The sequence below is a fragment of the Macrobrachium rosenbergii genome, chromosome 46 (assembly GCF_040412425.1).
Source record: "Macrobrachium rosenbergii isolate ZJJX-2024 chromosome 46, ASM4041242v1, whole genome shotgun sequence".
In the NCBI taxonomy this organism is placed as follows: domain Eukaryota; kingdom Metazoa; phylum Arthropoda; class Malacostraca; order Decapoda; family Palaemonidae; genus Macrobrachium; species Macrobrachium rosenbergii.
In genome coordinates, this window is record NC_089786.1 from 12,414,112 (window position 1) to 12,427,765 (window position 13,654).

General features: G+C 38.1%; 1 protein-coding gene across 1 annotated transcript in view; it reads left to right on the forward strand.

The window, feature by feature from the left end:
• The window catches only part of LOC136830127 (uro-adherence factor A-like), a 13,238-nt gene extending 605 nt beyond the window's left edge, over positions 1–12,633 (forward strand). The window contains exons 2-5 of the mRNA XM_067089317.1: positions 457–618; positions 11,181–11,731; positions 11,948–12,247; positions 12,378–12,633. Of these exons, the coding sequence (XP_066945418.1) occupies positions 457–618; positions 11,181–11,731; positions 11,948–12,247; positions 12,378–12,633 (1,269 nt within the window). The remainder of the gene's footprint in view (positions 1–456; positions 619–11,180; positions 11,732–11,947; positions 12,248–12,377) is intronic.
• The last annotated feature ends 1,021 nt before the right edge of the window (positions 12,634–13,654 follow it).

Consider the following 13,654-nt stretch of genomic DNA (forward strand, 5'->3'; position numbering starts at 1 on the left):
AAAGACAAGTTTGGCTTGTGATGGTAAAAGGAAATAATGTAACCCAACCCTGTATAAATGATGTTATAGAATTTTTAGGTCCACCTATAGCACGTGCACTCCAATTTTTTAATGCATTCACCGGGTGTGACACGGTGTCTGCATTTTTTAGTAAATGGCTCGGAACACATTGACAAAATTAGGTGAGGAATTAACTGAAGTAATGGGCAGTTTAACATCTAATGACCTCAGACCTATTACTTCAGAGGATCAAGCCTTTAAAACTCTCCAAAAATTCACATGACTTGGAAGATGTCAATATACTAAGAGAAGCAATGTTCTGTCGAAAGACCCACAGAGTTGAGTGCCTTCCGCCAACTCAAGATGCTTTTCTACTCCATTCCAACAGATCTCTCTACCAAGCCTATATTTGGGCCAGAAGTGACTGCCCATTACTGAATATGCCCTCACCAGCAGATTATGGCTGGAAGACGGATGCAGACTCCAAATCATGGATTCCTCGGTGGACATCACAGCCCCCCTTTTCTCCACCACAACACTGCAAGTGCAAACAAACCTGCAGTTCTTGCATCTGCAAAAGGTCTTCTCTGTCCTGCACTCGACTTTGCAGTTGTTCCTGTATTGAATAACTTAATAACTAGTGAGTCTTAGAGACATCGCAGTGCACAATATGAGAGGACGATAACCTATTATTATCGATAGTTCTAAAGCTGGAAGCATCCCAAAAAATTGAAATACATATCTTTTAAATTATCCTCAACCTTTCACGATTTAATTTTGAATGTGATTTTGATATAGCATCCAGTGTTTCTATAACAATTCTGCCAATATGCTAGCATTCTGTATTAATATTTCGTTATTATCATCAGCATTTTTAGTATGCATATAGGCTATAATGTTTCACATTACTTGATTGCATATATTTTTCTAATTCCTGAAATGGAATATATATATATATATATATATATATATATATATATATATATATATATATATATATATATATATATATATATATATATATATATATATATACTTTTTCATAACTTCTAAATATATTTAAGAAGAATTAAAGAAAAACAGACCAACGAAATTTTGTGTTGTTTGTTAGATAAATGAAAGAAAGACTATGATTTCCCATTCTTTGCTTGCCGTACTGTCCGTTTTTACACTTCTATGTTTTTTTTTTTTGGAATAAGTATCACCTTAATTTTGTTTTTTACTTCTAAAATGTCTTGTTTAACCTTGTTTCATCAAATTTGCCCTTTTTAAGAGATCATACTATATTCAATAACTGAGTCTTCAATCGGAAAAAATTACCGGAGATTTTTTTTATCCATTATCTGTCTTTAAATAAATAAGAGTCCTGATGGATAAAATTAGTTCTATTCTTTTCTTTTCTCACAAAATAATGATCATTTTGAGACCAAAACCACATTTCTAGGCCTTCTGAAGGCTGAAATATAGCTTCTTATCGCCAAATGACCTTTATTACCTGGCTGACCTTGACCCTGACCTTGAAACTTTTGCCCTTTAGGACCAAAATGTTTCTACTACCAAAACATACTACTGTTCCAAGTTTCATGTTTTTTTCCACATTTGCGGCAACTTTGCAGTTTTTCCCCTGACTACAAGGGTTCTTTGCAGCGTCCCTTCGGCCCCTAGCTGCAACCCCTTTAATTCCTTTTACTGTACCTCCATTCATATTATCTTTCATCTTGATATCCATCCTCTCCTAACAATCATGCCATAGTGCAACTGCGAGGCTATCTTCCTGTTCCACCTTTCAAACCTACCTACCTACCTACCCACCCTCAGTTTCCTTTCCAACGCTGAATGACATCATAGGTCCCATTGCTTGGCCTTTGGCCCAAACTCTTTATTCCATCCCATTCTAAGATAACTGGAATTACAGGGGAGCGCATATTTCGTGAAACTCGAACGCATAAAAACTGTGTCCTAATCCCACAGAGAATAGGATGAATTACAAAATATTTTCAGACGATAGTAGTAAAATAATGATACATAACTTAACCCGGTTCTGGTAGGTATTAGATAATAATATGCTAAGATATCAGTGGTTATTACGCATCTAAGGGGAATAGATTCATGCGATTATAAAGGAAAGACGAAAACACGGTGAGCTGACATTACAGGCCAGCTTTGAAAATCGGCCGCACGGGAGGAATACTTGATAGAGAATACGTTTTAAAAGACACACATATATGCATTTCATAGCTTCAATGCTTTAAGATGTGATGAAAGAATTTTTGGAGCGAGATGGAACTAGGGCGAGAGACTTGATGTAAAATCTTTGTATTCAGCAAATAGTTTGATTCCTCAGCAATATTGCCGGTCAGGTGATCTCCGAAGTGTTACGTATATTCGTGAGTACGTGCGTTAATTTGATCTAGATTATGCCAAAATCTGCCCTAAAAGTGAGTTTGATCGTTCATTAACGTGATAGAACTGCAGTTGTCCAGTCATAGTTTTGAAGTCGTTCCAGGCTTTGAAAATCGGCAGAATAAGGTAGAGTTTCAAATCTCTGTTTTTATGGGAGAAATTGAACTTGTGATTTTTACCATGACTTTCTGATCATTATGAACTTTTGAACTGGTGTGGGAGATTTAATATGAATATTCATACCTCTTTTTATATTATTATTTTGTTATGTTACGTTTGCCATATCTTGGCTATGTTTTTACACTTTCCATTATTGTGTTTTGCATTTCATATATTTTTGGGAGTTTTCTATCATGTTTAATTCTTTCGACAGATGTCTGTGGACAGGTTGGAATAACATGTGGACTTGGGAGTTTGAGAAAAAGGACATGCAAGTCATTTGCGATTTCAATCTCTTTATGTGGTAGACTGTTTTTTTGACATGACTTTAGTTATTGATTTGGGGATTATGTGTGATTTTGGATATTTCCAGGCTATTAGCCATAGTGAGACTTCTTTAATCAGAAGTGTTTTGCAGTTTAGAGTTTAGTTATCTGACTCGATAATTCATTTATTATGCATTTTAATCTTTGCTTTGTTTTATTCATTTCTTTTTGGGTTATTTGAATAATAAACCTATTTTTTAGAAACTATTATGTTTCTTTAAATAGTCCATTTAATTGCTTTGAGAGAATGAGTGAGGTCGGGTGGGTGAGCTTTGGTGAACGATAAGAGAGAGAGTCGATACACGGTGAGAGAGAGAGAGAGAGAGAGAGAGTTTGTTCCTAATAAAAAAAATGTCAGTGTTATCATGGGTCGAATCTTTATACGTCTTTTTCCTGAAGAAGATCGTTAGGATTACGCTACGTTACACTTTCAAAAAAGTGTTGAATCTGTTCCTGTAACAAATACGTTTTACGCAACGATTCGTTTAGGGAGACAGAGTAGAAGGCAGAAGGGGTGAAAATGGAAAAGCTAGAAATGAAGTGTAGCGTAAGACAGTAATGGTGGGCTAAAGTTCGAGTCCTATTGGCTGTACTGGTAATAAGGTTTCGCTTTCTTATTGCTTTCTGTTTCGTTAACTTTTTTAAAAAGTAACAATGGAATTTGATGTAGGCTGGTAATGGGGTAAAGTTCGAAGCTGGATTGCGCATAGGGGAACAGTGATGAATGACGGAGGTAGATAACCAGACAGAGAAAAGACTGCACGTCTTTCCATGTCGTCTGTTCCCTCTCCGTCTCGCTAAAAAGCCCATAAAGCTTGCCATTCAAGGAGGAACAATCAGCCAGTTCTTTGGATCCCGAAGAGGAAAGTTTCGTCTTTCCTGAAAGAATCCTTCGAGACGGCCGTTCTCCTCCTCCTCCCCCTCCTTTCGGGAAGAGAGAGAAAACTTAACGGAGGTAAAAATCGCTTATTTCCAGCGGAAGAGAAAATGAGGATTTTCGGGCAGGTTTTCCGTTCACGCTTTTTCCTTCCACAGTTTCGTACACTTCTCTTTAATCCCTTCCCCAAAACCCGACTTTTTTCTTTTTCTTTTTATTTTCAACGGTTTGGTTATGTTTCTTTTGTTTCGGGTCGAATCGTTTTCGTTCAGTTTCTTACGATGTCATTTGCCATTAGGTCCGATACTTTATTGTTATACTTGTCGTTCTGGTTTTCTTCCTTGTTGATGTATTGTTCTTTGATTATTATTGTTCATTGCTGTGGCTGTAAAGTTTTTAGTAAGCAGCCAGGATAATACACAAAATTTGGATAGTTTAATTGTTCCTAATAAATAATTATCAGAAAACCTCTCTCTCTCTCTCTCTCTCTCTCTCTCTCTCTCTCTCTCTCTCTCTCTCTCTCTCTCTCTCTCTCTCTCTCTCTCTTGTTTGCTTAACCCAAATCTCGACGCCTAGCAACCCGTTTTCCCTTCTGGGACTTTTCCTTACAGCGACATGAATGCATAACATCCTCGAGTTACGCTTGGTTCAGTTCCATAAATGGTATAATAAAGTTCCTGTAAAACTTCCTTACATATCTGTATGCGGAAATTAATGGTTGTGTATGCACACACACGTATGTATATATATATGTATACATATACATACACTACATACATTATACATAGATATGTACGTAGGTAAATTATACAATAAATATGCATAATTTATTTATCTATTTATGTATGTATAATGAGTAAGGTCATGATACTTCACCTCATAGCAAAAGCATCGTGGTTCAGTTTAAGGAGCTATTTAATGACATTCCGTTAAAACCCACTTTGTCATTCTTAACGTAAGCAGTGAATTATGCATCTGGTTGGTAGTCGACTCGGGCTGCCGGCCAGACTGTAACCAGACTGGAAAGGACGTTGCGTTAGCAACCACACTCTAAAGATAAAAGCAGCTTCAAAAGCCACCACACTGGAGAAAAGGGCACTTTTATCTATTTGCCTGTCAGATTGTCTCATTAGACTGTTAACCTTTTCTGTTGGACGAACTATGTACTAGACAGTCTTTACGTTATCCTGTAACACTTTTAAGCACCATTTACCATTCTTACTTTGTTTATATTTTATGTAGGCCTAAGTCTTGAAATTGAATGTAAACATATTTCCGGTGCATATTTTTCGTAAACTGATTAGTCAATAAAGTTCCCCGGAAGAGGTCTGATGGAAGACGAAACTGTTGGGACAAATTAAGAACTGTATTTCCTTTTTTCCTCTCTGGTTTCTCCTTCGTTGTATTGTGGGGTACATCTATATATATATATATATATATATATATATATATATTAAAAGTGTGTGAACGTTTTCGGAGACCTTCAGAATTTTGAAATGATCACATGCATGCTGGATAATGAATACATCAGATCACGTCAATCCACGCAGAGACACTCCTTAGCTGTGAATGTTTCCCTTACATAAATTATGGGGATCTGGTATCTAGATGGAATTGTGAAATTGGTATTGCCGTGTTGCTTTTGTGCTAATCTGAATGAAAGGGCTGAATAAGAAAAAAAATGGCACTGGGATGTATTAGGCTATATTTAGAATCAATGTAAATACGAACGCCTTTCAGTTAAATCAATCATAAACAAAAAAAGAGCATGTTTTCAAAACAGTATACTGAAATATTCATGTCATGTTTTGGGAAGAAAGTTTAGCCAAGTCTCTGTAGGATTGAATATCGACAGGAAATGCCGAAGAAAAATATTAAGTCCTGAAATTATATCTATATCTATATATATATATATATATATATATATATATATATATATATATATATATATATATATATATATATATATATATATATATATATATATATAATGTGTGTGTATGTATGTATGTATGTATGAAATGTCTGAAATTATCCTGAAGATACGAATAAAATGTTCCATCTCAAATGGTCATAAGATGAAAAAAAATGCTCCTTAAGGTCACTGGGGATATTAATCATGCAGAACAATGAACAGCAAAGAACCTTTGAAGTGCACTTCTAAAAAAAATCTCCGATCGAATTTAATATAATGCAACAAGATGTAAAAAGATTTTTAGAGCGTTCTGCAACTGCAGTAGCAAGTAGCACAAGAGAATTTCGCGATGGAGGATGAAGAATGAAAATCTTCAGCATTAAGGGGCGGGGACCCCGAGCGTCGTTATTTTCCCGAGCAAAATACGAGGAGGAAGCAACGCAAAGTCCTCTTCTCGTATTCCGATCGTGAATGCAGAAACCAGAATTTGTTTACGTTCAAAAGATTTCGTGTCTGGAACTATGGAGATGCCGGATACCCGAGATCCCTCTTGATACTCGACATAGAAATATGCAAGAAGCAGCTCCTTCCTTGGGCGTGGGAATGTTTCTTCGTCTTCTAAAGATATAGAGGGATAATAAAAGACAAGGTAAGGAAAACAGGAGAATAACCTGGTTACATACAATCCAAGCTTTTTCTGACAGCGAATAGGAGAGAAGTGAGACAACTTGTTTGGGGGGAGGAACGACCGGTTTAACCTTTCTCATTCTCAGGACTCTGCTTACTTTATTTTCTTGACAGATCAAGATTTTTGTCTTTAAATTTACCGTAGCGATGCAACGCGGTTTCTTTTAACCCATTCATTATCGAGGTTAATTAAGAAGACTTTAAAGTAATCAAGATATAAACCCAGACATTGATGTCAGAGATGTGTCTGTAAAGGTCTGTTATTTTTTTCTTTGATACTAAGGGAAAACGAAAGAAATTTTTGGGTCATTAAGTTGATGAAAAGTATATCTTCGGTTGAAAAGTAAACATGGCTTTAGAATTGTAGGAATGGAGGTACAGAAGGTATAACAAATAGGATAAATTTCTATTCACTCTCTAGAAGAAACTGCGACAAAATTTAATGAACTGTACCAGCGGGAAATGCCAAAGAATATTCTTATCAGTAACGGCCGAGGTTAAGGGGTTCTTAATGAATACTACGATAGCGATTACCTTGCAGTTTATTTGGATAATAACTAAAATATGGGAAGGAAAGCATGGCACAAAATACAGATAAAATAATGCACAAGGGCTAAGGAAAATGTGTATTAATAACAAAAAAAGGTCATGGTAGATTGTAGACCTATCTGATAACGCATCAGTTTAATATATTTAAGGAACAGAAAGTAGTGAGTGATAGTGATATTTAAAGATAGCACTTCGCGATCTAATTGAAAGTATGGATATGATGCGATTATTAAAGGCAAGACTTCCATTCTAGTAAAATGCAGTAAGATCAGTAGCTCACAAAACAGTGAGATTGAAGTCATTGAGAAAGCAGCACTTATGATAAATATTTACGTTAATTATCTCTTCGTTAAGGCAACGAAATGGAGACAGATTATTCTAAAGTAGTCGCCACCCTAAACTGTAGTTCTGAGATATTGAGAAAATGATACATTCGAGAGTGAAGATGTTATTGAACTGTTCAAAAAATACAGACGTTGGAAAAAGGTACCTTTACAATACCAAAATAACACTATTGGTGCCATATCCTCTCCAACTGCTACCGTGAGGATGGATGTTGATCGCAGTGGACCCAAGGCTCCTTCAGTAACCTGCTATTGGGAATCGATCGCTGGACTCTGGTGGTGAGGCGTGGCTGGTCAGCACCTGACAACGTTGTTAATTCATAGATGTTGTTCGTACTTGACGAATCTGCTGTAACCTCTTTCGGAAGTGATCACTTCTGTATCTTTTTTCCTTTTTAAAGAACGCCATTTGGATAAAATTTTTGCTCTCTGTTAAGAGAAGGCAATAAGAGAAGTATTTCTGAAACCCGTGTGGGCGATTGACCTAATCATTACATTTCTATGAGGATGCGAGTTAAGATTCGGACGAGGATTCTCACGAATCGGTGTGCGAGGATCAGCAAGAAGGGTTGAGGAATAAATGGAGGAATTTCGCTGATGATCCGGGACAGGATAGGAATCCTGCCCTAGGGTCATGTTGCCGTCCCAAGGCCAATTTGTTCCCAAGGGTCGGGTTTGTGAAACTGATGAAGGATGCTATTGATTTTTAGTTTTCTGTAAAAGAAAAGTATTATGCAGGCTTTGTCTGTCCGTCCGTACTTTATTTTGTCCGCCCTCAGATCTTAAAAACTACTGAGGCTAGAGGGCTGCAAATAAAGTTGATCATCCACCCTCCAGTCATCAAACGTACCAAATTGCAGCCCTCTAGCTTCAGCAGTTTTTTTTTTATTTTATTTAAGGTTAAAGTTAGCGATAATCGTGCTTTTGGCAACGATATAGGATATGCCAGCTCCAGGCCGTGGTTAAAGATTCATGGGCAGCGGCTCATACAGCATTATACCGAGATCACGGAGAGATGGATCTATTTCCGGTGGCCTTGATTATACGCTGTAGCGGCAGTACAGAAAACTCGATTGCGCCGAAGAAACTTCGAAGGTTTTTTAAATCGTTGTATTGTGCAGTCACACCCAAGAAATTGCCTTTGATTCTAATAGAAGAATAAATCAGAATCGTATATTACATATATTAATTTCAAGGGGGGATACATAACATTGTGTGTTTCTCTGATGCTCTCGCAAACCAGTATTGACAGTGGAAAAACGTGCACATTATCATGAGAAATGAATGCTGCAGGGAAATAATTCCTTTGTAATATATGCATTGCTTGTATTAGTTTTGAATATTCATATAGTTTTCATTAATTTTTTTATGATTTTTTCCGGTTACGGATGGATTTAGCTTGTGTTGTGATCGCTATTAAGTAAAAAAAGAAAAGCAATTGTATTATTATTCTTTTAGTACTTTATTCATCAGAGGTGATTTTGCTTTTGGTTGTCATTAATTTTACATAATTTGGTAATTCTTTACAAAAGGTCCGCATCAATATTTGGTGTTTGACCTTACTAAAATAATACTAAACCCCTTAATATGTACAGTAAACATCATAATAATGTGAAGAAACCCCGGTAAATGTTCAAAAGAGGCCCACACCAGTGTTTTAAAGTTTAAAACCGAAAAACGGCAAGAAACCACAATTATAGGGGACCGCAGTGGGAACCGGGGTTTTTGGGTGGGGGAAGCAGGAGAAAAATGATTTGCAGGGCACTACCCAACTTAACACAACCACCTAACCTAACCTAACCTAGGGCGCCGTGCCCCTACCTAGGCCTAGCGGGGGGCTTCGCCCCCCCTGCGACCCCCCCTTAAGGGCACAACCCAACACATCAAACACATCTTACCTTAGGGTGTAGGAGGATATAAGTTGGACGCAGCTATACAAAAATAATGCAGCCGGTTACTGGGATCTTTAGTCACAAGCTTAAAATATGCTGCAGCCAAATACCCGACAAAAAGTACTTTCTGCGCCCGTATTTAGGTACTAGATTTTTAGTGTCCCGCCATACCCTTTCTATGGTATTTGTGTGCGCTCCAGTAACAGGGTCCACAAAATTGATGCTGTGATTTACCTTCATATGCTGATATCCCTCCTTCTCCAAACAATGATAAGCCTTCCAACAATCCGAAATAATTGTGGAACCTTCGTGAATATACTCTTTAATGACGGCGAGTAACGTCTCTGCAGTCCTCTCTGCCACGGGTACAAAAAACACGTCATGAGTCTCGCGACATATGCCACCAAAGACCCATCGCCCTTCAATTGGCCTCCCCAAATTATATTTTCTTTTTCCAAACTTACTTTCGTCTATTTCGACTGTCAAACCAGACCCACCAATTTTCTTTGTTTTCTGCAACACCCAAGATATTAGCACCTCACGTGCAAAAGACGCCCAATCACATATTGTCTTGTCACTAATTTTTAGTTCAAATTTAACAAATTCATATGAAAAACACTTTTGTAAAAATAAAAATACAAACTTTAAATTTGTTTCAATATCAACATGCGATTTCCCAAACCATGTGTCTTTATAAAAAGAAACCAGAAAATTACATCTCTTCCTTCTGTTACCACGCGTTACATATGATTTGTCACAACGAAATATCCAACAAAATGTTTTTTGCGATGAAAATCCACACGGCAACGTTGATTACAATGGGGACACAGTTTTTCATTTAAAATAAGTCCATGACGTTGTGCAAAGGCAAATAGTAACTCTATTTTCCCCGAATATGTCACACAAAAGTCACCATAACTCAGAAAACAATTTTCACAGGGCACAATCTCACGTTCCTGATTATCACTGTCATTCGCAGTAGTAGCAGAAGTGCTCGGAACCTTCATCACTCGAGATTTGAATCGGACTAACGTCTCCAAGACTCCAAGAAATGGAGATCTGTCAGGGAACTAGAAATATATTCCTCCTCGAGAAAATATGGGAAACAACGGTAATTGGTAGGTTGTAAGTGAATAGACCAAATGAAAAGAAGCTCAAGATTGGCTAATTTTGTTAACGAGCTGGTAATTGGTAAATGATGTCAACACAACACACTTCATTGGTGGAGGAGTACAAGGAAAACCTATGATTTGTCATGACGTAAGATAATATCCTGTGAATAGGAGGTCACGTGAACTCAAAAGTAACTAGTTCCCTATGCGGGGAAAAGTGTTCTACGGCTCATTTGAAGGGAGATCTTGTGACAAGAACAATAACAGAAGCACTGCGTTTGTTTACATTTTCGACTTAGTTTCTGACACAAGTACAAACTTCAACCATGAATAATTTCATTACTAATAGATTCTTCACTTAGTGACTAGTATTTACGCATTCCATACATGGTTGTCCTTCATGTTAAATATATATTTTTTTATTTAGGCGTGAACTCAAAAGGACCTTTAGCGGAGAAAAGATTTACCCATAATTTATTTAATTACAGATAATTACATAAATGAATCTTTTATATAAAATTCACGGCCTCAATTTTTCCAACTAAATCTAAAGGAATATATATGTGTATATATATATATATATATATATATATATATATATATATATATATATATATATATATCTTTGTTTTGAATTTTAAGACAGGGAATGTCGTTAATAGCTGCCTAATGATTAACCGATTTCCTTACAGGGAATCGTTGTGGATGTTACTCTTAGCTGAATAAAAATGGCACTTGTTAGCCACCTACCAGCGCATTACTCTGAGTCTCTTGCCTCCCCCCACACACACACACACAAAAAGAAAGACCATCTTTACCAAAAAATGTATTTTTACGCTTCAGAAAGTGGCATTCTTTTACAGAAGTTGGTGTGGCTGGAACCAGCTATATATGTTACCTTAGTATTTAATTGTAGCACCAGCAAGTAGAAAGTAGCTTGCTTTCAAAAAGCAGCTTGCTGACAGAAAGCAGTTTGCAGGTAGAAAGCAGTTTGTGGATAGAAAGCAGCTTGCAGACAGAAAGCAGCTTGTGGGCAGAAAGCAGTTTGCAGACAGAAAGTAGTTTGTGGATAGAAAGCAGCTTGTGGACAGAAAGTAGTGCGTGGATAGAAAGCGGCTTGTGGACAGAAAGTAGTTTGCGGACAGAAAGCAGTTTGTGGATAGAAAGCAGCTTGCGGACAGAAAGCAGTATACGAACAGACAGAAGTTTGTGGATATGCAGCTTGCGGACAGAAAGCAGTTTGTGGATAGAAAGCAGCTTGTGGACAGAAAGCCGTATATGGATAGAAAGCAGTTTGTGGATAGAAAGCAGCTTGCTGACACAGCAGTTTGTGTACAGAAAGCAGTATATGGATAGAAAGCAGCTTGCTGACAGAAAGCAGCCTGTGGATAGAAAGCAGTTTGTGGACAGAAAGCAGAATATGGATAGAAAGCAGTTTGCTGACAGAAAGCAGCTTGCTGACAGAAAGTAGCTTGGTCACAGAAGTCAGTTTGTGGATTGAAAGCAGCTTGCTGACAGAAAGCAGTTTGCAGACAGAAAGCAGCTTGCAGACAGAAAGCAGTTTGTGGATAGAAAGCAGCTTGCTGACAGAAAACAGTTTGCAGACAGAAAGCAGTGCCGATAGAAAGCAGCTTGCTGACAGAAAGCAGTTTGTGGACAGAAAGCAATTTGCTAACAAAGCAGTTTGCAGACAGAAAGCAGCTTGCAGACAGAAAGCAGTATATGGATAGAAAGCAGCTTGCTGACAGAAAGCAGCTTGCAGACAGAAAGCAGCTTGCTGACAGAAAGCAGCTTGCAGACAGAAAGCAGTTTGTGGATAGAAAGCAGCTTGCTGACTGAAAGCAGCTTGCAGACAGAAAGCAGTATATGGATAGAAAGCAGCTTGCTGATAGAAAGCAGTTTATGGATAGAAAGCATTTTGAAGACAGAAAGCAGTATGTGGATAGAAAGCAGCTTTCTGACAGAAAGCAGTTTGCAGACAAAGTAGTATATGGATAGAAAGCAGCTTGCAGACAGAAAGCAGTTTGTGGGTAGAAAGCAGCTTGCTAACAGAAAGCAGCTTGCAGACAGAAAGAAGTTTGTGGATAAAAAGCAGCTTGCTGACTGAAAGCAGTTTGCAGACAGAAAGCAGTTTGCAGACAGAAAGCAGCTTGCAGACAGAAAGCAGTATATGGATAGAAAGCAGCTTGCAGACAGAAAGCAGTTTGTGGATAGAAAGCAACTTGCTGACAGAAAGCAGTTTGAAGACAGAAAGTAGCTTGCAGACAGAAAGCAGCTTGCAGACAGAAAGCAGCTTGCTGACAGAAAGCAGTTTGAAAACAGAAATGAGTTTGTGGATAGAAAGCAGCTTGCTGACAGAAAGCAGTTGAAGACAAAGCAGTTTGTGGATAGAAAGTTTAAAGACAGAAAGCAGTATATGGATAGAAAGCAGCTTGCAGACAGGAAGCAGTTTGTGGATAGAAGGCAGTTTGCTGACTGAAAGCAGTTTGTGGACAGAAATTAGTTTGCGAATAGAAAGCAGTTTGTGGATAGAAAGCAGCTTGCTGACAGAAAGGAGTTTGCTGATAGAAAGAAGTTTGTGGATAGAAAGCAGCTTGTGGACAGAAAGTAGTTTGCAGATATAAAGCAGTTTGTGGACTGTAAGCAGCTTGCAGACAGAAAGCAGCAGACAGAAAGCAGCTTGCGGATAGAAAGCAGTTTGTGGATAGAAAGCAGCTTGTGGACAGAAAGCAGTTTGTGGGTAGAAAACAGCTTGCAGACAGAAAGCAGCTTGCGGACAAAAAACTATATGGATAGAAAGCAGCTTGCTGACAGAAAGCAGTTTGTGGATAGAAAGCAGCTTGCTGATGGAAAGCAGTTTGCAGACAGAAAGCAGTTTGAGGATAGTGAGAGCAGTTTTTGGATAGAAAGCAGCCCGCTGACAGAAAACAGTTTGCGGATAGAAAGCAGTTTGTGGATAGAAAGCAGTTTGCAGATAGAAAGCAGTTTGAGGATAGAAAGCAGCTTGCAGACAGGAAGCAGTTTGCAGATAGAAAGCAGTGTGAGGATAGAAAGCAGCTTGTGGACAGAAAGCAGTTTGCCGATAGAAAGCATCTTGCTGATAGAAAGCAGTGTGCAGACAGAAAGCAGTTTGCCGATAGAAAGCAGCTTGCGGATAGAAAGCAGTTTGCGGATAGGAAGCAGCTTGCGGGAAGCAGCTTGCGGACAGAAAGCAGTTTGCGGACAGGAAGCAACTTGTGGACAGAAAGCAGTTTGCGGACAGAAAGCAGCTTGTGGATAGAAAGCAGTTTGCGGATAGAAAGCAGCTTGTGGATAGAAAGCAGCTTGCGGATAGAAAGCAGTTTGTTGACAGAAAGCAGTTTGCGGAAACCAATCGTTCAGTCAAAATGA